This window comes from Hemitrygon akajei, chromosome 1 (genome assembly GCF_048418815.1).
Source record: "Hemitrygon akajei chromosome 1, sHemAka1.3, whole genome shotgun sequence".
Classification (NCBI taxonomy): domain Eukaryota; kingdom Metazoa; phylum Chordata; class Chondrichthyes; order Myliobatiformes; family Dasyatidae; genus Hemitrygon; species Hemitrygon akajei.
Genome location: NC_133124.1, coordinates 68374026 through 68396858, shown reverse-complemented (window position 1 = coordinate 68396858; position 22833 = coordinate 68374026). Strand labels below are relative to the sequence as shown.

At 43.9% G+C, this 22833-nt stretch overlaps 1 protein-coding gene across 1 annotated transcript in view; it reads left to right on the top strand.

The window, feature by feature from the left end:
• The window catches only part of sspo (SCO-spondin), a 288864-nt gene that overhangs the window by 163151 nt on the left and 102880 nt on the right, over nt 1-22833 (top strand). The window contains exons 70-77 of the mRNA XM_073052198.1: nt 2715-2909; nt 3205-3301; nt 3843-4063; nt 10271-10417; nt 10504-10656; nt 12349-12515; nt 15112-15266; nt 17998-18218. Of these exons, the coding sequence (XP_072908299.1) occupies nt 2715-2909; nt 3205-3301; nt 3843-4063; nt 10271-10417; nt 10504-10656; nt 12349-12515; nt 15112-15266; nt 17998-18218 (1356 nt within the window). The remainder of the gene's footprint in view (nt 1-2714; nt 2910-3204; nt 3302-3842; nt 4064-10270; nt 10418-10503; nt 10657-12348; nt 12516-15111; nt 15267-17997; nt 18219-22833) is intronic.

Sequence of the window (22833 nt, the reverse complement as noted above, 5' to 3'; positions counted from 1 at the left end):
CCACCCTCACACCATTATAGTCTGAGTCATATATAGTCATATAGACCATTATATTAATAGTCTGAGGGTGGATAAATCTCTTGGACCTGATGGAATGCACTCTTGGGTTCTGAAGGAAGTAGCTGGAGAGATTGCGAATGCATTAACAATGATCTTTCAATAATTGATAGACTCTGGCATTGTACTGAATGACTGGAAAATTGTAAATGTTACTCCGCTATTTAAGAAGGGTGGGAGGCAGCAGAAAGGAAACTAGAGACTTGTTAGCCTGACATCAGTCATTGGGAAGTTGTTGGAATCGATTGTCAGGGATGACATTACGGAGTACAGGGTAGACAAAGGAGATGCAGTAGACGTGGTGTTCTTGGATTTTCAGAAGGCCTTTGACAAAGTGCTGTACATGAGGCTGCTTAGCAGGATAAGAGCCCATGGAATTAACAGGGAAATTACTAGCGTGGGTGGAGCATTGGCTGGTTGGCAGGAAACAGAGAGTGGGAATAAAAGGATCCTATTCTGGCTGGCTGCCGGTTACCCGTGGAGTTCCACAGGGGTCGGTCTTGCAACCGGTGCTTTTTACGATGTATGCCAATGATTTGGACTGTGGGATTAATGGATTTGTGGCTAAATTTGCTGATGATACAAAGATAGGTGGAGGAGCAGGTTGTGTTGAAGAAACAGAGAGACTGCAGAGAGACATAGATAGTTTAGGGGAATGGGCAAAGAAGTGGCAAATGAAATACAGTGTTGGAAAGTGTATGATCATGCACTTTGGTGGAAGAAGTAAATGGGTGGACTATCATTTAGATGGGGAGAGAATTTGAAATGCAGAGATGTAAAGGGACTTGGGAGTCCTTGTACAAGATACACTGAAGGTTAACTCCAGGTTGAATCAGTTGTGAATAAGGCAAATGCAATATTGGCATTCATTTCTAGAGGTATAAAATACAAGAGCAGGGATGTGATGTTGAGGCTGTATAAGGCACTCATGAAACCACACTTGGAGTATTGTCTGCAGTTTTGGGCTCCTTATTTTAGAAATGATACACCGACATTAGAGATGGTTCAGAGAAGATTCACGAGAATGATTTCAGGAACGAAAGGGTTACTGTATGAGGAACGTCTGGTTGTATTCCCAGAAGTTCAGGAGAATGAGAGGGAATCTCATAGAAACATTCAGAATGTTAAAAGGCCTGAACAGATTAGATATGGCAAAGTTATTTCCCATGGCAGGGGACTCTAGGACAAGAGGGCACGACTTCAGGATTGAAGGGTGTCCATTTAAAACTGAGATGCAGAGAAATTACTTTAGCCAGAGGGTGGTAAATCTGGAATTTGTTGCCACGAGTGGCTGTGGAGGCCAAGTCATTGGGTGCTTTAAGGCAGAGATAGATGGGTTCTTGATTAACCAGGGCATCAAAGGGTATGGGGAGAAGGCAGGAGAGTGGGGATGACTGGAAGAATTGGATCAGCCTACAATTGAATGGCCAAATGGCCTCCTTCTGCTCCTATATCTTATGGTCTTATTATAAGAGGCATAGATGGACTGGACAGCCAGTACCTAATGTCCAAATACCAGTGGATGTCCATTTAAGGTTAATAGAGAAAGTTTAGGGGAGATGATAGATGTCATAGATGTTTTACACAGAGAGTGGTGGGGACATGGTGATAGAAGCTGATGCATTAGGGACGTTTATGAGATTCATTGATATACATGTGGATGAAAGAATAATGGAAGGTTATAGGTTGTATTGGAGAGAAGGGTTAGATTGACTGTGGAGTAGGTTTATATAGTCGGAACAACATTGTGGGTTGAAGGGCCTGTACTGTTCTATATTCTGATAGGCAGCACAGTTACAGGAGTGGTGGGAGGGTGAGGGGGCAGAGAATTTCACAGATTCAACAGCCTTTGAGAGAGGTTATTTCTGCTCACCTCCGTGTCAAGCAACTTGCCCTGATGTTCGATACTCTCCTGCTAGTGAAAACACTTCTCTGTTTACTCTCTCAAGCCTCATTAAGGATCTTGTATATTTAAGATACATAAAATAATGCACAAATTACTCCTTGTTCTTCTAAACTCCAAGAAACAGACCCTCAAACTGTCCAGTGTATCTTGAATAGACTGTCATTCCCAGAAATTATCCTGAGGAATGCATGACCCCACACTTCATACCCTTCGACCTTTTCTCAGCACAATATACCTTTCCACCTATTTTCAGGCCAGCATGTCTGAAGAGCAAATACTCCCATACTCAAAACCACCTGCAATGCAGCAAAGGGTAGAGGAGGCGGGTAACTTCCTAGAGATGTGGCCAAAGCAGGAGTCTAATAAAAGGAGGAATTAAAGCAAATTAATGTTATTTAAAACTTAATGGTGGAACTATTAATTATCCCAGAGTTTCAGGGAGTGTGGTTCAGAGACTGGGCTAACTGGATCGGTCCTCTGATTACCCATAGAAGGTGCATGAACTCCAGTCTGGGTCTGACCTCTCCTCAATCACAGGGTGGGAAGTTGGTCAAATCTCGGTCTGTCCTCTAGGAACTCATGGAAAGGGGCGTTTTTTGGGAATGAGGCCTAGTTTAGGGGTATCCTTTGGTCACAGGGAGGGTGTGTGCTTTGGCGCAGGGCTCCAGTGTGAGCCCATCCTTTGATCACTCACAGGGAGGAGGTTTATGGTTTAGGACTGGGTTCACTAATTGTTTGCTCTTGTCCATAGACTGTGCTGGGGACCAGGTCTTGCTCCCCTGTGGCCGGACATGTCCTCGGTCCTGTGATGACCTCTCTCCAGATGTACTTTGCCTGGATGACAGTGACCCCACCAGTTGCAGGCCTTCCTGTGGATGTCCTGCTGGTCTGCTGCTGCAGAATAACTCGTGTGTTCCTCAGAGGGAGTGTCACTGTAAGTCACGAGGTAAGCAAGGGCAACCCATGACAAGCAACAGGACAGTGTGAGTTCCTGAGATCTGACAGGAACCTTCGTGAGGTACCTTCTTGAGGCTGGCCCAGCCTCTGCTCTGAGCAATCCTCCAGCAAGGGAATCAGACAGTGCACGTCACTGGTAAATGGCCCTGTAACAAATTACCAATCTCCAGTCATTGGAAACCTGCTCCTGACTGCAGGTTTAAAATGAAATGTTGAGACATTTACACAAGAAGGCAGGACAGTGATCTAGAACATTTATTGACTCCTTTTCCTTCTCTCCGCAGACACGAGTGTGAACAGCGGGTGGAGCCTGTCCCCAGGGGCTGGCGACTGGATATACACAGCAGCCGGAGAGAGCAGAGACACTGAGTGCAGCAACTGGTGAGACTTGCCGTTGTATCTCATCTCTTCCCTTCAAAGCTCTGTCCCACCTCCAGGGCACCTCTCGTCCCTGGTCTTCTGTCCTCTGAGGGCCATCAGGCAGTTTCTTCAGATCATCTACCTCCCTAGGATACTGGATTCTCTGCGAGGGGACCTGGTATTCCCCCACGGATACAGTCCTCTCAAAGGATACTTTCCAGGGACTCTCTTCCCTTTCCTGGATCAGGAAAACCTAGGGCTACTAGGTTCCTTCATCATCTCCTGTCCTGGGACCACTGGCCTCTCCCTTTCATCACTTTTTCTTCCCTGGAACCACCATCCTTTCCAGCTGGAGCATTACCACAATGCCAGACTCCTCACTTCCGAACAAGTCACACTGAACCTTCCCTCGTATTTGCTGTTCAGCCAACACAAGCCCTTTCTCTGGAACCACTAATTTCACCCTCAGGACGGCTTGTCCCTCCATCGGGAACCCTGGGTCCAACCCTCTGAACTCCATCGCTATGTTGGCTCTTCTTGCCTAATCTAATTTCTTTTGCAGTACATGTGTGGATGGGCAACTGGATTGTTCCCCACACCCAAGCTGTCGTCTGGATGGAGGTTGGAGTCCATGGGGTCCCTGGATGCTGTGCTCGGAGACCTGTGGAGGGGGTACTCAGCACCGTGTGCGAGAGTGCAACAGTCCAAGACCCCAGAATGGTGGCACACTGTGCTCAGGAGGTGCCAGCCAGAGCAGGGAATGTAACACTGAGCCCTGTGCAGGTAAGACTTGGGAGTGCACCGGAACATGCAATGTGAAGCTTCGTCTTAACGTGCAGTGGTGGGGTCAACCACAAACAACGTGGAACTCCACCGCAGCATGCAGTGTAAAGCTCCACTGCAATATGCAGTGTGGGATTGCAACATGCAATATGGGATTTCCACCACAACATGTGACACGGAAACTCCATCACAACACAGAAAACTGGATTTCCACCACATCATCCCACATACAAGCTCCACGCAACAGAAACAAGGGCTCTATCACAGCACTCGACATGGGAGATACTGTACACCACAACACATCAAACAGGAGTTCCTTTACAACACTCCAGATACAAGGCCTGTCATTCCATGTTAATACTGAGTTTTAAATTTTCTGTCACATTTTTTCCTGAACTTAAATCACCTGTTTCAACATTAAGAAGATTTAATTCTTCTATGAACTCTATGAAGGGCTGAAAGTGTAAATGGGGAAGATCTATTAACAAACATTCCTGTTAAATGTTTCCCCTCTTCCTTCAAATTTGTGTCTTGTACAGCATCAGAGAGCACAGGAACAGTCCTTTCGGCCTACCAAGTCTCTGCTACCCTTGCGCCTTTCTACACTAATCACATTTACCCACGTTGATCTCTGCTTTATCCTGCCATGTCTGTACTGTTCAGTCATTGCCTGGTCCACATCCAGTCACCGCCTCACCCCGAAGCTGATCACTCTTGCTTATGCCTTGTTTTAATTGCTGCTTCGCTCTGTCCATCCCCTACTCCTGCTGTCTTCCTATCAACTCCACCAGAGCCACACCCTGACCTTTAGGTTCTTCAGTTAAATAAACAGTAAAAAGGTGACTAGGGAGAGACAAGGTCCATTGCGGTCAACATGTAGAGCCGTAAGAAGCAGCTGAGATTTATTTTGTAATTTTTTTTGGAAGTTCATCATCAAACAAACATTTCCATAAGATGTATTTCAGATATTGTACATATATATCATATAGTCATATATGCCACAAATCTCCACATAATATTTATCTGAGGTATACACTTATAGAGAAGAGAGGAAAGAAGGAACAAGCGAAAGGAGAAAACTATGTACAAGTAGGTAGTGATTTTTTTTTACAACATATTCATTGATTCGTGAGGATAAAATCAGGCCTATGAGGCATTATGTAGTTAAACCATTTTTCCCAGTATGAAACAAATTGTTCCAAATTATGATTAACAGATGCTGTTATCTTCTCCATTTTGTAAACGTCCATTGTAATTTCCATCCATGTATTTAAAGTTGGGCTCTCCTGTGATAACCATTTCCTAGTAAGAGTCTTTTTACCAGCCACCAGCAGTATATTCATTAAACATTTATCTCTTTTCAACCATTCTTGAGATATATACCCAAAATATATGGTCTTACTTTCTAAGGGTATTTCACATTTAAAGATGTCTTGTAGAGCATTGTGTATCCCCCTCCAATAGTCTTTGATAATGGGGCATTCACAGAAAATATGATAATGGTTTGCATTTTGATTTCCACCATTTCTCCAGCAAACAGGGAGGTTACTATCATGATGGGATTTCTGAGAGGATGTAATAAAATATCAAGTTTTTCCATCCGAACTCCCTCCATCTCTGTGAACTGGTACACTTCCATTGATACCTCCATATTATTGTCCATTCTTCCTCAGATATAATTATCCCTCCTTCCTTCTCCCATTTTGTTTTAATGTATGAAGTTGAATGTGTTTGAAGATTTGACAAACCCTTATACACGCTTGAAATGATTCTACTACCGTTATCTGAATTATATGCTTTTCTAAATAGCTCTATCAAACACGTTCTTGCCTTGGTTACATTTTTAACCATCCTATTAAGAATATTGTCACATCTATAAATACTGATAAAAGTCTTGTTTTTCTAATAAGTGTTTCTCTTTAAGCATTTTAAAACTGAACAGTGTTCCTTCTTTCATTATGTTGCAAAGAACTGTTATTCCTTCAATAAACACAAAGTACACTGCAGATGCTGTGGTCAAAGCAACACGTACAACACGCTTGAGGAACTCAGCAGGTCAGGCAGCATCTGTGGAAACGAGCAGTCAACGTTTCAGGCCGAGAACCTTCATCAGTTCTGACGAAGGGTCTCGGCCCAAAACGATGACTGCTCGTTTCCACGGATGCTGCCTGACCTGCTGAGTTCCTCCAGCATGTTGTACGTGTTATTCCTTTAACTGTCCAGTCCTTAAATCTAGCATCCAGTTCATTCGGCGTAAAATCCAAGTCATATGCACACCATTTAAGAATTGCAATATCTTCCTCTAGTTTATATTCTTTTATAATAGCTTTCCATATTTTAAGAGTCTATTTCACCCATGGGTTACCTCAATAGTATTTGTGTGCCTTTGTAAGTTGTTATCAGGCAAAATTGCCTGTATCCCCTCCTCAATGTTTTTCCATTGAGCGTCATATGATGGGTTGCACCAACATATCACAGCTCTCAACTGTGCTGCAAAATAATAATCTCTAAGAGAGGGTAGGCCCCATCCCCCCTTTTCCTTTGCTAATTGCAAAGTTTTGCAATGAGCCCTAGGCCTTTTACCTTGCCAAATATGTCTTGATAACATTTTGTTCCATTCATTGAATTGATTTTGATGAATCTCTATTGGTAGGGTCTGAAAGAGATATAACAGTCTGGGCAGTATATTCATTTTAATAGACTCAATCCTTGAACTGAGACTAAAAATAGGAATTGGGTTCCATCTTGTTATATCTTCCTTAATTTTTTTATATATAGGCTGATAATTGCATTCTGATAATTTTGCCAAACCTTTTGGCATAATGATGCCCAAATATTTGAAAGACTCTGTTTGCCATTGCCAGGGATATCTACTTTCAATTTCTCTTGGTGGGCTATAGGTATATGAAAGTAATTCAGTTTTATCTATGTTGATCTTGTATCCTGATAATTGACCATATGGTTCAAAGGATTGCATCAGTTTAAGTAAAGAGTATGTTGGTTGCCCTAGATAGATCAAAATGTCATCCACGTAACAAGACAATTTATGTTCTGTCCCTTTAATAGTAATTCCCCTGATATCTTCATTTTTGGATGAATGGCTGAAGAAGTGGCAAATGGAATACAGTGTCAGGAAATGTTAAAGTTGTAAGCTATTTTCTAAACAAGGAAAAAGTTCAAAAATCCAAAGTACAAAGGGACTTGAGAGTCCTTGTGCAGTATTCCCTAAAGATTAACATTCACATTGAGTCGTTGGGGTTAGGAAGGCAAATGCAATCTTAGCATTCATTTTGAGGGGACTAGAATATAAAAGCAAGGATGTATTGCTGAGGCTTTCTAAGACATTGGTCAGACTGCACTTGGAGTATTGTGTGCAGTTTTGGGCTCCTTATTTAAGAAAGGATGTGCTGGCATTGTAGAGGGTCAGGAGGAGGTTCATGAGAACTGTTGTGGGAATGAAAGTGTTAATGTATGAAAGAACATTTGATGGCTCTGGGCCTGTACTCACTGGAGTTTAGATGAATGAGGAGGAGGGATCTCTTTGAATCCTGTAAAATATTGAAAGGCTGAGATAAAGTGGACATGGGGATGATGTTTCCTAGTGGGAGAGTCTAGAACCAGATGACACAGCCTCACAATAGAAGGATATCTCTTTAGAAGGAATTTCTTTAGCCAGAAGGTGGTGAATCCTTAGAATGCATTGCCACAGATGGCTGTGGAGGCCAAGTCATAAAATGGAGGTTGATAGGTTCTTGCTTATTTAGAAACATAGAACCATAGAAAACCTACAGCACATTACAGGCCCTTCGGCCCACAAAGTTGTGCCAAACATGTCCCTACCTTAGAAATGACTAGGCTTACCTATAGCCCTCTATTTTACTAAGCTCCATATACCTATCTAAAAGTCTCTTAAAAGACCTATGGTATATGCCTCCACCACCATTGCCGGCAGCCCATTCCACGTACTCACCGCTCTCTGAGTGAAAAAACTTACCCCTGATATCTCCTTTGTACCTACTCCCCGGCACCTTAAACCTGTATCCTCTTGTGGCAACCATTTCAGCCCCGGGAAAAAGCCTCTGACTATCCACATACTCAATGCCTCTCATCATCTTGTACACCTCTATCAGGTCACCTCTCATCCTCCGTCGCTCCAAGGAGAAAAGGTTGAGTTCAGTCAGCCTATTCTAATAAGGCATGCTCCCCAATCCAGGCAATATCCTTGTAAATCTCCTCTGCACTCTTTCTATGGCTTCCACATCCTTCCTGTAGTGAGGTGACCAGAACTGAGCACAGTACTCCAAGTGGGGTCTGACCAGGGTCCTATATAGCTGCAACATTACCTCTCGGCTCCTCAATTCAATTCCATAATTGATGAAGGCCAATACACCGTGCGCCTGCTTAACCACAGAGTCAACCTGCGCAGCTGCTTTGAGTGTCCTATGGACTCTGACCCCAAGATCCCTCTGATCCTCCACACTGCCAAGAGTCTTATTGTTAATACTATATTGTGCCATCATATTTGACCTACCAAAATGAACCACTTTTCACTTATCTGGGTTAAACTCCATCTGCCACTTCTCAGCCCAGTTTTGCGTCCTATCAATGTCCCACTGTAACCTCTGACAGCCCTCCACACTATCCACAACACCTCCAACCTTTGTGTCATCAGCAAACTTACTAACCCATCCCTCCAGTTCCTCATCCAGGTCATTTATAAAAATCACAAAGAGTAAGGGTCCCAGAACAGATCCCTGAGGCACACCACTGGTCACCGACCTCCATACAGAATATGACCTGTCTACAACCACTCTTTGCCTTCTGTGGGCAAACCAGTTCTGGATCCACAAAGCAATGTCCCTTGGATCCCATGCCTCTTTACTTTCTCAGTAAGCCATACATGGGGTGCCTTATCAAATGCCTTGCTGTCAAAATTTAAGGGGAGAAGCCAAGAGAATGGTGTCGAGAGTGATAGAGAATCAACCATGATTGAATGACAGAGCAGACTCGATGTTGTGAATGGCCTAATTTCGCTTCTTTGTCTTATGGTTATTGGGGAAGTCTGAACACATCAGCACTTTATTCCCTGGAGCTTAGGCGAATGAGGAGAGATTTGATAGAAATATACAAAATTATGAGGGATATAGATAGGGTAAATACAAACAGGATTTTTCCGCTGTGCTTGGGTGAGCCTAGAACTAAAGGATGTAGATTAAGGTTGAAAAGTGAAATATTGAAAGGAACTTCCACAGTCAGAGGTTGGTGCATGTTTGGAACGAGCTGCCAGCAGAAGTGGTGATTGAAGATTTGATTGCCAACATCTAAGAGAAGTTTGGATAAGTCAATGGATTGGAGGGGTATGGAGGGATATAGCCAAGGTATGGGATTGGGAATAGGCAGAATAAAAGTTTGGCATGGCCTACATGGGCTGTAGGGCCTGTTTCTGTGCTTTAATGCTCTATAACTCTGCATTAGAGTGGAATTGAACTAGAGGACATAAGTTTACACTGTGACAAGAGATTTAGTTGGGAACTGAGGGGGATCTTCACCCAGAGAGTGGAAAGTTCCTGGAACACACTGCCAGAAAAAGTGGTGGAAGTAGAGTAATTTGCTGTATTTAATAAATGTTTGGACAAGCCATTAAAACGTAAGGCTGGAGTAAAACCAAGTGCTGGAGGTTGGAGTAATATGGGTGGGTGCCTATTGGGTCAGTGGCCTGCTTCCATGCAGTATGGCTCTATGGTAGGGTGGATGGAGAAGGGTGCCCACCTGTTGAAGAGTCTCAGACTAGGAAGCAGAGTCCAAAAAAATTAATGCCAATCTTCTTAAGAGGGAAGTTCAGAAACACTTCCTGATGCTGGAGATGGCGAACTGAAATATCCTTCCACAAGCAGCATCTGTGTCAGGTAACGGTGGCAGGTTCCTGCTAGCTCAGTATAGAGAGTGACACAGGAAAGGTGGCTTCGTGAAATCTGCTCACATTGAAGCTGTAATTCATTGAACTGCAAAATAAATGCACGGACTAAATCATTTCCTTCTCCTCCTAGTTATTATTTCACTAATCCATCTGTTGCCCTGATGTTTTACACCCTGATTCCAGCTACTGATGCTGGTTCCCACTATCTTGATACTGGCCAGTTTTCTGGGACTGTTCCTGATCCCAGTATCCTTGTATATACCATCTTATACCTCCTGTTCCCACCTTAGACTGGAGACCATGGTCAGCATGGAGCTCGTGTTCCAGTTCCTGTGGAGCAGGGTTGGAGACTCGGTACCGAAGCTGTGGCTCAGAGCTCAGGGATGTGTGCGTGGGCAGTGATCGGGAGTCACGTGACTGTAATGGCACCTGTGGGGGTGAGTTTCTGGTGACGCTTCCACTTTTGTGTCACTTGTCAAATGTAAATTACATTGTCAACATGGCTGTTCCTTCTGTTCCATAGCAGATCAATTGGGGTGGAGCAAATGGTCGCCATGGTCACAGTGTAGCGTGTCATGTGGAGGTGGGGAGCAGATCCGGTCTCGATTCTGCAATAATCCTCCCTGTGAAGGATTCCCAGTGCAGAGTAAAACGTGTCACACTCAGGTTTGTCTCGGTGAGTGAGTTCAACCCTGTGCTGTTCAATAAGATATAGATAGACTCTTTCACTCTGACCCTGACCCGTTCAGGTGTTTCCCACCTCAGACCTTCATCATTTTATCTCTTTCTCCTTCTATTTATCCATGCTTCCATGTCTTTACACTGCGCCTCCATCTCTACACCCTTTCTCCATCCCTCCCCATCCCCCACGTCATCTGTCCATTTCTCCCCCAACGCCATCTCCCCATCACCCCACAATATTTCCTCATCCCTCCACACTGACCGCTGTTCCCCCAACACCATCTCCCCATCTCTCCTATACTGTCTCCCTCACACGCTGTCTGTATCTCCACTTGTGCCACATGTCTCTGACTGTGGCCATTTCAGAGCCTACCACTCTGGAGTCACATATTGCCCAGACCGGGGAAGGACAGCAAGTTTCCTCTCCTCTGAAGCATCAGCAATCCTGATGGGTTGGGTTTTAGCCAAATCAATGGTTTTGTGGTTGGTATTACCAATGATTATTTATTTTAAACAATTGTAAATTTGACAGCTGGCGGGATGAAATTGGAATATGCCTCCTGGATTAGATCCTGTAATCTAACCTCTGCACCACCACCATTCCTATTGGTGGAACTGCGGAGAGATTAAACAGGCCACATTTTCATCGAACATTTGACACCATTCTGCCCACTAAGTCTATGCTGTTCCCCTGGAGTAATCCATTTCCTCCATTGAATTCCATTCTCCTCAGATTCCACAGTTGGCCTGTATGTGAGAAGTAATTTACGGCAGCCAGTTGACTTGCCAGCATATGCTGTGTGTGGAAGTTTGGGGTTCCACCTGGTCACAGGGAGACTGCAAACCACACGCAGATCAGGACTGAATCTGAGTCGCTGGAAATGTGAAACAGCATCTCAACTAGTTTCCTCATTGTGCTTTAATAAGGAGGATATACAGTATGGAGGGTGAGGGCAGGTGACTGGGACTCAAGTCCATTTGGATTAGGGTTAAATCAATGGTCGGTTAGGAAACAGCGTCAAATTAGGATCAGCTTCAAGCTCGTGGCAAGTCATATTTAAGCAAGTGGATTAAGGGTTGGGGCCAGTGAGGGTCTGTGATAAGTATTAGAGTCATAGAGTCATCCAACCTTTTAGCCCAACTGATCCATGCCCATCTAAGTTCGTCCCATTTGCCTACATGTAGCCCATACCTCTCCAAACCTTTCCTATCCATGTACCTGTCCTTGTGCCCTTAAAATATTGTTATTGTACCTGCCTCAACCACCTTGTCTATATATGAACCGCACTGCTGTAAAGAAGTCGCTCCCTCAGGTTCCTATAAATCTTGTCCTTCATACCTTCAACCTGTGCCCTCTAGTTCTTGATTCCACAATCTTGGGAAAAGACTGTGTTATACCACTCCTGATTTTATATACCCCTGTAAGGTCACCCCTCAGTCTCCTTTGCTCCAAGGAATAAAGTTCCAACCTGCACACCCTCCCTCCATTACTCTGACCCTTGACTTCTAGCAACATCTTCTGCATTCTTTCCAGCTTACTGGCACCTTTCCTACAGAAGGACCAATATTGAACATGGTACTTCAAATGTGGCGTTACCCACTTCTTCTACAACTGCAACATAACATCCCATCTCCTGTGTTGTGGGAGTGTTTCTGGTTTCTTCAGTGCTCGTTCTTCTGTTTCTAGAGGTTGGTTGTCCATCAGATCGGTTGTACCGGGAGTGTGTGGGTGCCGAGGGTTGTCCCTACAGCTGTGCTCATCTCAGTGGCCTGGTGGATTGTTTCAGCGATGGCTGTGAAGAGGGATGCCACTGTCCTGTCAATATGTACCTGCACAATGGAACCTGTGTCAAGGTGAGATGTCAGAAGGCTCAGTGAAGGTGCAGGACAAGGGCTCAGTTTTCAATCTTTGCTTATTCCCATACAGTACAGGTATGACTGCAGGATTGCTCTGGCTGCTTCCCTGAGTGGCTCTTCAAATGATTACATTTAAATTCCTGGGTGATATTTTGGAAGAGCAGTCCTGGGCCCAACACATTGATGCAGTCACAAGGAAGGTACCCCAAGGCTCTCCTTCATTGAGAATTTGAGGAGATATGGTAGGTCACCAAAGACTCCTACAAATTTCTAAGCATGTATGGTGGAGAGCAATATGTCTGGTTGCATTGGGGTCTGGAATGAAGCTTCCAATATACAAGTAACAGGAGGCTGCAGGGAGTTGTAGACTCAGCCAACCCCAAAATGGACCCAAACCTCTCCTCCCTTGAGGACACCTTCAAGAGGTGATGCCTCAAGAAGGCAGCATCCATCATTAAGGACCCTCACTATCCAGGATATTCCATTTTTTCATTATTATCATCAGGAAGGAGGTACAGGAGCCTCACAGAAGACACACACTCAACGATTCAGCAACAGCTTCTTTCTCCTCTGCCATCAGATATCTAAATGGTCTATGAATACTGCCACATTAGTCCTTATTTCACTATTTATTTTCGTAAGTTGTAAAAAATTGTGTTTACATAGTACTGCTGCCATAAAACAAGAAATTTCATGTCATATGTCAATGATAATAGTCCTGATTGTACTGAATCTGTCTATCTGTCAGTCTGACTTAGACCCTGTATTTGTGTGTCTCAATTGGTCCACCAACTTCTGTTGGTCAGTGTACAGTACCGATAAAAAAAATATTCACCCTCTTTGAAAATTCTTATGTTTTATAGAACAGTACAATCACAGTGAATTGAATATGGCTTTTTTGACACTGATCAATAGGAAAGAAAGACTCTTGTGTCAAAGTGAAAACAGATCTCTACAAAGTGATCTAAATTAATTACAAATATAAAGCACAAAATGTTCACCCCCTTCAAGTCAGTATTTAGTAGATGCACCTTTGGCAGCAACTACAGCCTTGAGTCTGTGTGGATAGGTCTCTATCAGCTTTGCACAACTGGACACTGCAATTTTTCCCCATTCTTCTTTACAAAACTGCTCAAACTCTGTCAGATTGCATGGGGATCATGAGTGAACAGTCCTTTGCAAGTCCAGCCACAAATTCTCAATTGGATTGAGGTCTGGACTCTGACTTGGCCACTCCAAGATATTAACTTTGCTGTTTTTTAGCCATTCTTGTGTAGCTTTAGCTTTATGCTTTGGGTCATTGTCTTGCTGAAAACAAGTCTCCCAAGTCGCAGTTGTCTTGCAGACTGCATCAGGTTTTCCTCCAGGATTTCCCTGTATTTTGCTGCATTTAGTTTACCCTCTACCTTCACAAGCCTTCCAGGGCCTGCTGTAGTGAAAATTCCACAGCAAGATGCAGCCACCATCAAGGTAGGGACGGTGTGTTTTTGATGATGTGCTGTGTTTAGCTTACACCAAACATAACATTTAATCTGATGGCTAAAAAGCTCAATTTTGGTTTCATCAGACCATATTCAGAGTCATGTCTTCTGGCAAATTCCAGCTGAGATTTCATGTCAGTTTCTTTCAAAAGTGGCTTTCTCTTTGCCACTGTCCCATAAACCTGCAACTGGTGAAGCATTTAGGCACAGTTGTATGCACAGCCTCTCCCTTCTAAACCATTTAAGCTTGTAACTCCTCTATAGAGTTGTCACAGGTTTCTTGGTGGCCTCTGTCACTAGTCCCCTTCTTGCATGGTCACTCAGTTTTTGAGGATAGCCTGCTGTAGGCAGATTTACAGCTGTGCCATGTTCTTTCTACTTCTTGATGACTGACTGAACTGTACTCCAAGGGATATTCCGTGACTTGGAAATTTTCTTGTATCCATCTCTTGACTTGTGCTTTTCAATAACCATTTCGTGGAGTTGCTTGGAATTTTTTTGTCTTCATGATGTAGTTTTTGCCGGGATACTGTTGGACCTTCCAGATACAGCTGTAGTTTTACTACAGCCAATTGAAACACCTTGACTGCATACACAGGTCTTCAAAAACAGATCTCCATTTAACTAATTATGTGAATTCTAAAACCAATTGGCTGCACCGGTGATTATTTGGTGTGCCACATTAAGTGGGGGGGGGGGGGTGGGGTGAATACTTATGCAATCAATTATTTTGTGTTTTATATTTGTAATTAATTTAGATCACTTTGTAGGGATCTGTTTTCAATTTAACGCAGAAGAGTTTTTTCTGTTGATCAGTGTCAAAAAAGGGCAAATTTGATTCAATGCTGTAAAACAATAAAACATGAAAATTTCCAAGGGGAGCAAATACTTTTTATAGGCACAGTAAATGTCGATCTGAGTGTGCACACACATTTGTGCATGTCATTCTGGATGCAGGGGGAACAAGGGCCCCACATCCTGCTCAGAGCACAAAGGGTTTGCTGTGACCTGTGGATTTCCACTGTCTGACGAATGGTGTCATCACTGCTCAGTCTTTTTCCTCTTCCGACTCGAGATTGATTGCCTTGAAACCTGTTGTGTTTCCCACACAGGAGTGTGGCTGTGTAGTAACTGAGGACATTCTGCAATTATTCCGGAATCACTCCCTGAATCCATCGATCATTCCCACTTTCCTGACAGAGGATGGGGCCATTCTACAGGAGGAGGTCTCTTCGGGAGTCACTTTGCAGCATGAGTGCAGCAACTGGTGAGGAGATGTTCAGTTTGAGGTGATCGGTGCCTGTTAGTCCTATGGTCTTGTACTGTCCTCGCAAACCTGAAACTTCTTGGTGGATTTATTCCCACTGTCATGGAGGTTTTGAAGAGTTGACAAAAAGGATTAATAACTGCAGGCTAGTAGACATTATCAACATGGACTTAACAAGGCTTTTGACAAGGTCCCTTGTGTTAGGGTGGTCTGGAGGATGAGATCACTTGAGATCCAGGGAGAGCTAACCAATTGGATACAGAGTTGGTGGAAAGAGACCAAGGGGTTAGCGTTCCTGTTAAGTTCGAATTGCTTTCTCATGGTCCTATAATTGTTCAATACAGCAGGGTGTGGCAGTGAGGGATCAGTATGCATTAGGTGGTTATGTGAGAGAGTTGTACATGTAGAATAGTTCAGCACTTCTGAGACAATTTGATCCATGATGTTGTGCCAATTTATATTCAATGTCCTCCTCCTGTGAATCATCCATATCCCTCCATTTATGTGACTCGAGTTGGATGAGGTAGGAGAGGTTCTTAATGAATACTTTGCTCCTGTATTCACCAGTGAGAGGGACCTTGATGAACGTGAGGTCAGCGTGAAACAGGCTGATATACTGGAACATATTAAAATTAAGAAAGAAAATGTGCTTGAACTTTTGAAAATCATTAGGAGGTACTCAGGTTACTATGGGAAGCAACGGAAGGAATTACTGTACCTTTGGTAAAGATATTTGTGAAACACTGCCCAGAGGAGTAGTCCCACAAGACTAAGGGTTCATGTTTTAGTAAAGGTCACTGGGATAATCCTGGGGATTGTAGAACAGTGAGTGTCATGTCAGTGGTGGGCAAACTATTGGAGAGGATTCTTAGAGGCAGGATTTACACTCATTTGGAGAAGCATAGGCTGATTAGGGATAATGAGAATGACTTTGTGAGGTGCAGGTCATGCCTTGCAAGCCTGAGGAAGTGACAAAACAGATGAAGATAGAGCGGTAGATGTCATGTATGTGGATTTTAGTAAGGTGTTTGACTAGGTTCCCTCAGGTAGGACATGAAATTCAGGGAAACTTGGCTGTGTGGTTTCAGAATTGACTTCCCCTCAGAAGGCAGGGCATGTAGTAGATGAACGTACTCTGAGTGCAGGTGAGTGACCGGTGGTGTTCCGCAGGGATCTGTTATGGGACCTGTACTTCTAGAGATTTTTATAAGTAACTTAGATAAGGAAGTGGAAGGCTGGGTTGGTTAAGTTTGCAGAAGACGTGAAGTATGGTAGGGTAGTGGATAGCATAGAAGGTTGTAAATTTCAAAGGGTCATTGATATGCAGAGTTGGGCTGGGAAGTGGCAGACGAAGCTCAATCCAAAGATTCAAAGAAGTTCAAAGTACATTTATTATCACTGTATATGTATACATTGAGATTCATCTAACAGGCAGTTGCGAAACAGAAGTGAGTAGTGATATGTTGTGGAAGGTATGACTTGAAGGCAGAGTACAGGGTAGGATCCTTAGTGGAGGAACAGTGGAATCTTGGGATCCTGATTCATAGATTCTCATAGTTGCCATGATAAGGTGGTTAAGAAGGCATATGGCATGTCTTACTGAGTTTGAGCCATGAGTTAATGTTACACCTCTATAAAACTCTAGTTAGACCACACTTGGAGTATTGTGTTCAGTTCTGGTTGCCTCATTATAAAGTCAGCAGCTACTTTATTAGGTACAGCTGTACATCTGCTTATTAATACAAGTAGCTTATCGGCCAATCTTGTGGCAGCAACTCAATGCATAAAAGCATGCAGATATGGTCAAGATATTTAGTTGTTGTTCAGACTAAACATCAGAATGGGGAAGAATATGGTGTAAGTGACTTTGACTGTGGAATGATTGTTGGTGCTAGATACAAACTGCTTAACTCCTGGGATGTTTAAACTCACCCATCTCTAGAGTTTACAGAGACTAGTGCAGAAATTTAAAAAAAAAATCCGGGGAGCGGCAGTTCTGTGGGCAAAAATGCTTTGTTACTGAGAGAGGTCAGTGGAGAATGCCAGACTAGTTCGAGCAGACAGAAGGCACCAGTAACTCAAATAACCATGCGTGACAATGTGGTGTGCAGAAGAGCATCTCTGAACACACATGTTGAACCTTGATGTGGATTGGCTAGAGCAGTAGAAGACCAAGAACATACACTAGTGACCATTTTATTAGTTGCAGGAGGTACCTAATAAAGTGGCCACTGAGTGTAGAAAGGATGTGGAAGCTTTAGAGAGGGTGCAGAGGAGATTACAAGAATGCGTCTGGAATGGAGAGCAATGATAATAGGATGAGTGATTTTGAGATTTTCTCTTTGGAGTGAAGGAAAATGAGAGGTAACTTGGTTGAGATATTAAAAGCTTGCTCTCTGGCATTTGACATTTCATCCCAGGCAAAATTTCTGTCTAAATTCTTAATTTAAATACCTCAGCCTCTGACACTCTAAGGAGAAAGGTATGTGAGAGAGTATGAGGTGAGTGGGCAAGGCTGGCGTATGATTGTATTAACTTGGTCGATATGGATGAGATAGGCCGAAAAGCCTGTTTCCATGCTGTATACAGTACTCAGTTACACTTTGACTCTATGAATATGAGATGAGAGTGCCAGGCAGATTAACACGATGAGTGTGCCAGATTATATACAGTTGTGCGATGAGTGTGCCAGGGTAACATTGTTGTGTGAACTGTCTTTGTTTCCTTCCAGCACCTGCAGCCATGGACGCCTGAATTGCTCATTTTCCTCCTGTGTCCTTGATGGGCAATTTTCCACTTGGAGCCCTTGGACTTCCTGTTCCCGCAGTTGTGGGGGGATTGGTCACATGACCAGATCACGTGACTGTTCAAATCCAAAGCCAACCAATGGGGGCAGAGACTGTGTTGGACCACGAATTGATGTCAAGTTTTGTCAGCCAGCGGAGTGTGAAGGTGAGTTTGTAGCTGATGGATGTGTTAGATCAATATGAGATCAGTAAGTGTGCGAGTCCTTGGGTGAAATTGGTGGATGTGAGATTGGTAAGTGTGTAAAACTGGTGAGCGTATGAACCTAGATGTGATTGATGTACATGTGAGTGTGAATACGTGAGTGAAACAGTGAGGTTGGTGAGTTTGAAAGTGTGAATGAGAATATGTGAGTGTGAGAATGGTTAGTAGCTGAGACTGTGAGATGTAAGGGTGGCTGTGGTTGTGGAAAGGTTGACTTTTTTGTTATTTGTTTATTTCAAGAAGGAGGCAAACAGGTGATTTAATTGAGGTGTATAAAATTGTGAGGAATTATGGTGAAAGGAAAGGATATGTTTCTTTTAGGAGCGATATTTCGATAGTGGACAGACTTTTTTGTAGAAGTGTTAGAGGGGAGCTTAGGAGAAAACAATTCATCCAAAGAGTTGTGGAGGTCTGGATGCCCACCTGAGAGAAAGGTGGAGGTTGTCTCCTTCCTCTTTTAGGTGACGTGACAGGTCTGGCTGCTCAAGCCTGGGCATCAACAGCAACCTGCAGCAGAAATGCCCACCACCACATTCTTGACCATAATGGCCTCTCTCCACGTTGCTGCTAAACCACAGGCTCAATGAGGAGACAGACGAGCTGGGAGCAGCAGCAGGCCTACCTAAAACTGAAAGACTGTGTGTCTGCTAAATAAAATCAGCATAAACAGAGCTAAGCAGTCTTATAACCAATCAGAACAGATCAAAGTTTTCAGACTCTTTATAAGTGGAGCAGGTAACATCACCACCTTCAGTGATGGAAGACCTGGAAAGAGTTAAAGACCAGGCTGAAGCATTCACCTCCACATCCAGCCAAAAATGTATCCCTCTCACCTTCCTCCTGAGATCCTCACATCACAGACAATTCCATTCAATCCATTAGAAAACAGCTGAAGCACTGGCTACAAAGAACACGGGGCCAGGTAAAATCCCAGCCAAGTTACTGAAATGTCTGCCCCAGAATGAGCCATGCCTCCAGCCAGGCTGTTCCTGTACAACACTGGCTTCTTCCCAACATTATGGGAAAAGGCCCATTAAAGCAGGAAAAGTGCACTCCAGCTGAACCACTCAGCCTTTAAACGTCAGCAGAGCCAAGAGGTCTCACCAAAACTCTGCTCATCGATATTCAGCTCCGCTTGGGCCAGCATCACCTGGCTTTATTTCAAACGTGATCTGATGAGCTAAACTCAAGGGTGAGGGAGAGTGGCTCCCCTCAATGTCAAGACGGCATTAGAGTGTGTGATCTTGGATCCCTGGTAAACCTGAAGCCAGAGGGGTTCATGGGAAAAAGGTAGGGTACAGCACAGGATCTTCAGCCCACGTTGCTGAGTTGTACTAACTAAATCAGTAATCTCGGAGGCCCATGTTAGACTGTCTTTAAAGAGAGTGAACTCTTGCAAGGCAGAAGGCCCCGACGGAGTACCTGGTTAAGGTTCTGAAGACTTGTGCCAACCAACATAGAAACATAGAAAACAGGCCCTTCGGCCCACAAAGTTGTGCCGAACATGCCCTACCTTAGAAATTACTAGGCTTACCTATAGCTCTCTATTTTCCTAAGCTACATGTACCTATCCGAAAGTCTCTTAAAAGACCCTATCATATCTGCCTCCACCACAGTTGCTGGCAGCCCATTCCATGCACTCACCACTCTCTGCGTATCCACAATGATCAATGCCTCTCATCATCTTTTACACCTCTATCAGGTCACCTGTCATCCTCCTTCACTCCAAGGAGAAAAGGCCACATTCATTCAACCTATTCTCATAAGGCATTCTCCCCACTCCAGGTAACATCCTTGTAAATCTCCTCTGCACCCTTTCTACAGTTTCCACATCCTTCCTGTAGTGAGGTGACCAGAACTGAGCACAGTACTCCAAGTGGGGTGTGACCAGTGTCCTATATAGCTGCACCATTACCTCTTGGCTCCTAAATTCAATTCAACGATTGATGAAGGCCAATGCAGCGTACGCCTTCTTAACCACAGAGTCAACCTGCGCAGCTGCTTTGAGTGTCCTATGGACTCAGACCCCAAGATCCCTCTGATCCTCCACACTGCCAAGAGTCTTACCATTAATACTATATTTTGCCATCATATTTGACCTACCAAAATGAACCACTTCACACTTATTTGGGTTGAACTCCATCTGCCACTTCTCAGCCCAGTTTTGCATCCTATCAATGTTCCACTGTAACCTCTGACAGCCCTCCACACTATCCACAACACCTCCAACCTTTGTGTCATCAGCAAATTTACTAACCCATCCCTCCACTTCCTCATCCAGGTCATTTATAAAAATCACAAAGAGTAAGGGTCCCAGAACAGATCCCTGAGGCGCTCCACTGGTGACTGACCTCCATGCAGAAAATATGACCCATCTACAACCACTCTTTGCCTTCTGTGGGCAAGCCAGTTCTGGATCCACAAAGTAATGTCCCCTTGGATCCCATGCCTCCTTACTTTCTCAATAAGCTTTGCATGGGGTACCGTATCAAATGCCTTGCTGAAATCCATATACACTACATCTGCTGCTCTTCCTTCATCAATGTGTTTAGTTACATCCTCAAAAAATTTAATCAGGCTCGTAAGGCATGACCTGCCCTTGACAAAGCCATGCTGACTACACTTAATTATATTATACCTCTCCAAATGTTGATAAATCCTGTCTCTCAGGATCTTCTCCATCAACTTACCAACCACAGAGGTAAGACTCACCAGTCTATAATTTCCTGGGCTATCTCTACTCCCTTTCTTGAATAAAGGAACAAAATGCACAACTCTACAATCCTCCGGAACCTCTCCTGTCCCCATTGATGATGCACAGACCATAGCCAGAAGCTCAGCAATCTTCTCCCTCACCTCCCACAGTAGTCTGGGGTACATTTTGTCCGGTCCCGGTGACTTATTGAACTGAATGTTTTCCAAAAGCTCCAGTACATCCTCTTTCTTAATATCTGCATGCTCAAGCTTTTCAGTCTGTTGCAAGTCATCACTACTATCACCAAGATCCTTTTCCATAGTGAATACTAAAGTAAAGTATTCATTAAGTACCTCTGCTATTTCCTCTGGTTCCATACCCACTTTCCCACTGTCACACTTGATAGGTCCTATTCTTTCATGTCTTTCCTCTTGCTCTTCACATATTTGTAGAATGCCTTGGGGTTTTCCTTAATTCTGCCCATCAAGGCCTTCTCATGGCCCCTTCTGGCTCTCCTAATTTCCTTCTTAAGCTCCTTCCTAGTAGCCTTATAATCTTCCAGATCTCTAACATTACCTAGCTCTCTGAACCTTTTGTAAGCTTTTCTTCGTGACTAGATTTACAACAGCCTTTGTACACCATGGCTCCTGTACCCTACCATAACTTCCCTGTTTTATTGGAATGTACCTATACAGAACTCTACACAAATATCCCCTGAATATTTGCCACATTTCTTCCATACTTTTCCCTGAGAACATCTGTTTCCAATTTAAGCCTCCAATTTCCTGCCTGATAGCCTCATAATACTCCAATTAAATGCTTTTCTAACTTGTCTGTTCCTATCTCTCTCCAATGCTATTGTAAAGGAGATAGAATTATGATCACTATCTCCAAAATGCTCCCCCACTGAAAGATCTGACACCTGACCAGGTTCATTTCCCAATACCAAATCAAGTACAGACTCTCCTCTTGTAGGCCATTCTACATACTGTGTCAAGAATCCTTCCTGAACACACTTAACAAACTCCAGCCCATCTAAACCCCTTGCTCTAGGAAGATGCCAATCAATATTTGGGAAATTAAAATCTCCCATCATGACAACTCTGTTATTATTACACTTTTCCAGGATCTGTTTCCCTATCTGCTCCTTGATATCCCTGTTACTATTTGGCAGCCTATAAAAAAACACCCAGCAAAGTTATTGACCCCTTCCGTTCCTAACCTCCACCCACAGAGACACCGTAGACAATCCCTCCATGATGTCCACCTTTTCTGTAGCCGTGACACTATCTCTGATCAACAGTGCCATGCCCCCACCTCTTTTGCCTCCCTCCCTGTCCTTCCTGAAACATCTAAAACCCGGCACTTGAAATAGCCATTCCTGTTCCTCATCCATCCATGTCTCTGTAATGGCCACCACATCATATCTCCAAGTGCTGATCCACGCTCTAAGCTCATCCGCTTTGTTCACAACACTCTTTGCGTTAAAATAGACACATCTCAAACCTTCGGTCTGAGCGCGTCCCTTCTCTATTACTTGCCTATCCCCCCCTCACACTGTCTACAAGCTTTCTCTATTTGTGAGCCAACCTCCTCTTCCCCAGTCTCTTCAGTTTGGTTCCCACCCCCTAACAATTCTAGTTTAAACTCTGCCCAGTAGCCTTAACAAACCTCCCTGCCAGGATATTGGTCCCCCTGGGATTCAAGTGCAACCCATTCTTTTTGTATAGGTCACACCTGCCCCAAAAGAGGTCCCAATGATCCAGAAATCTGATCACTGCCTCCTGCTTCAATCCCTCAGCCACGCATTTATCCTCAACCTCTTCCTGTTCGCACTGTCGCGTGGCACAGGCAATAATCCTG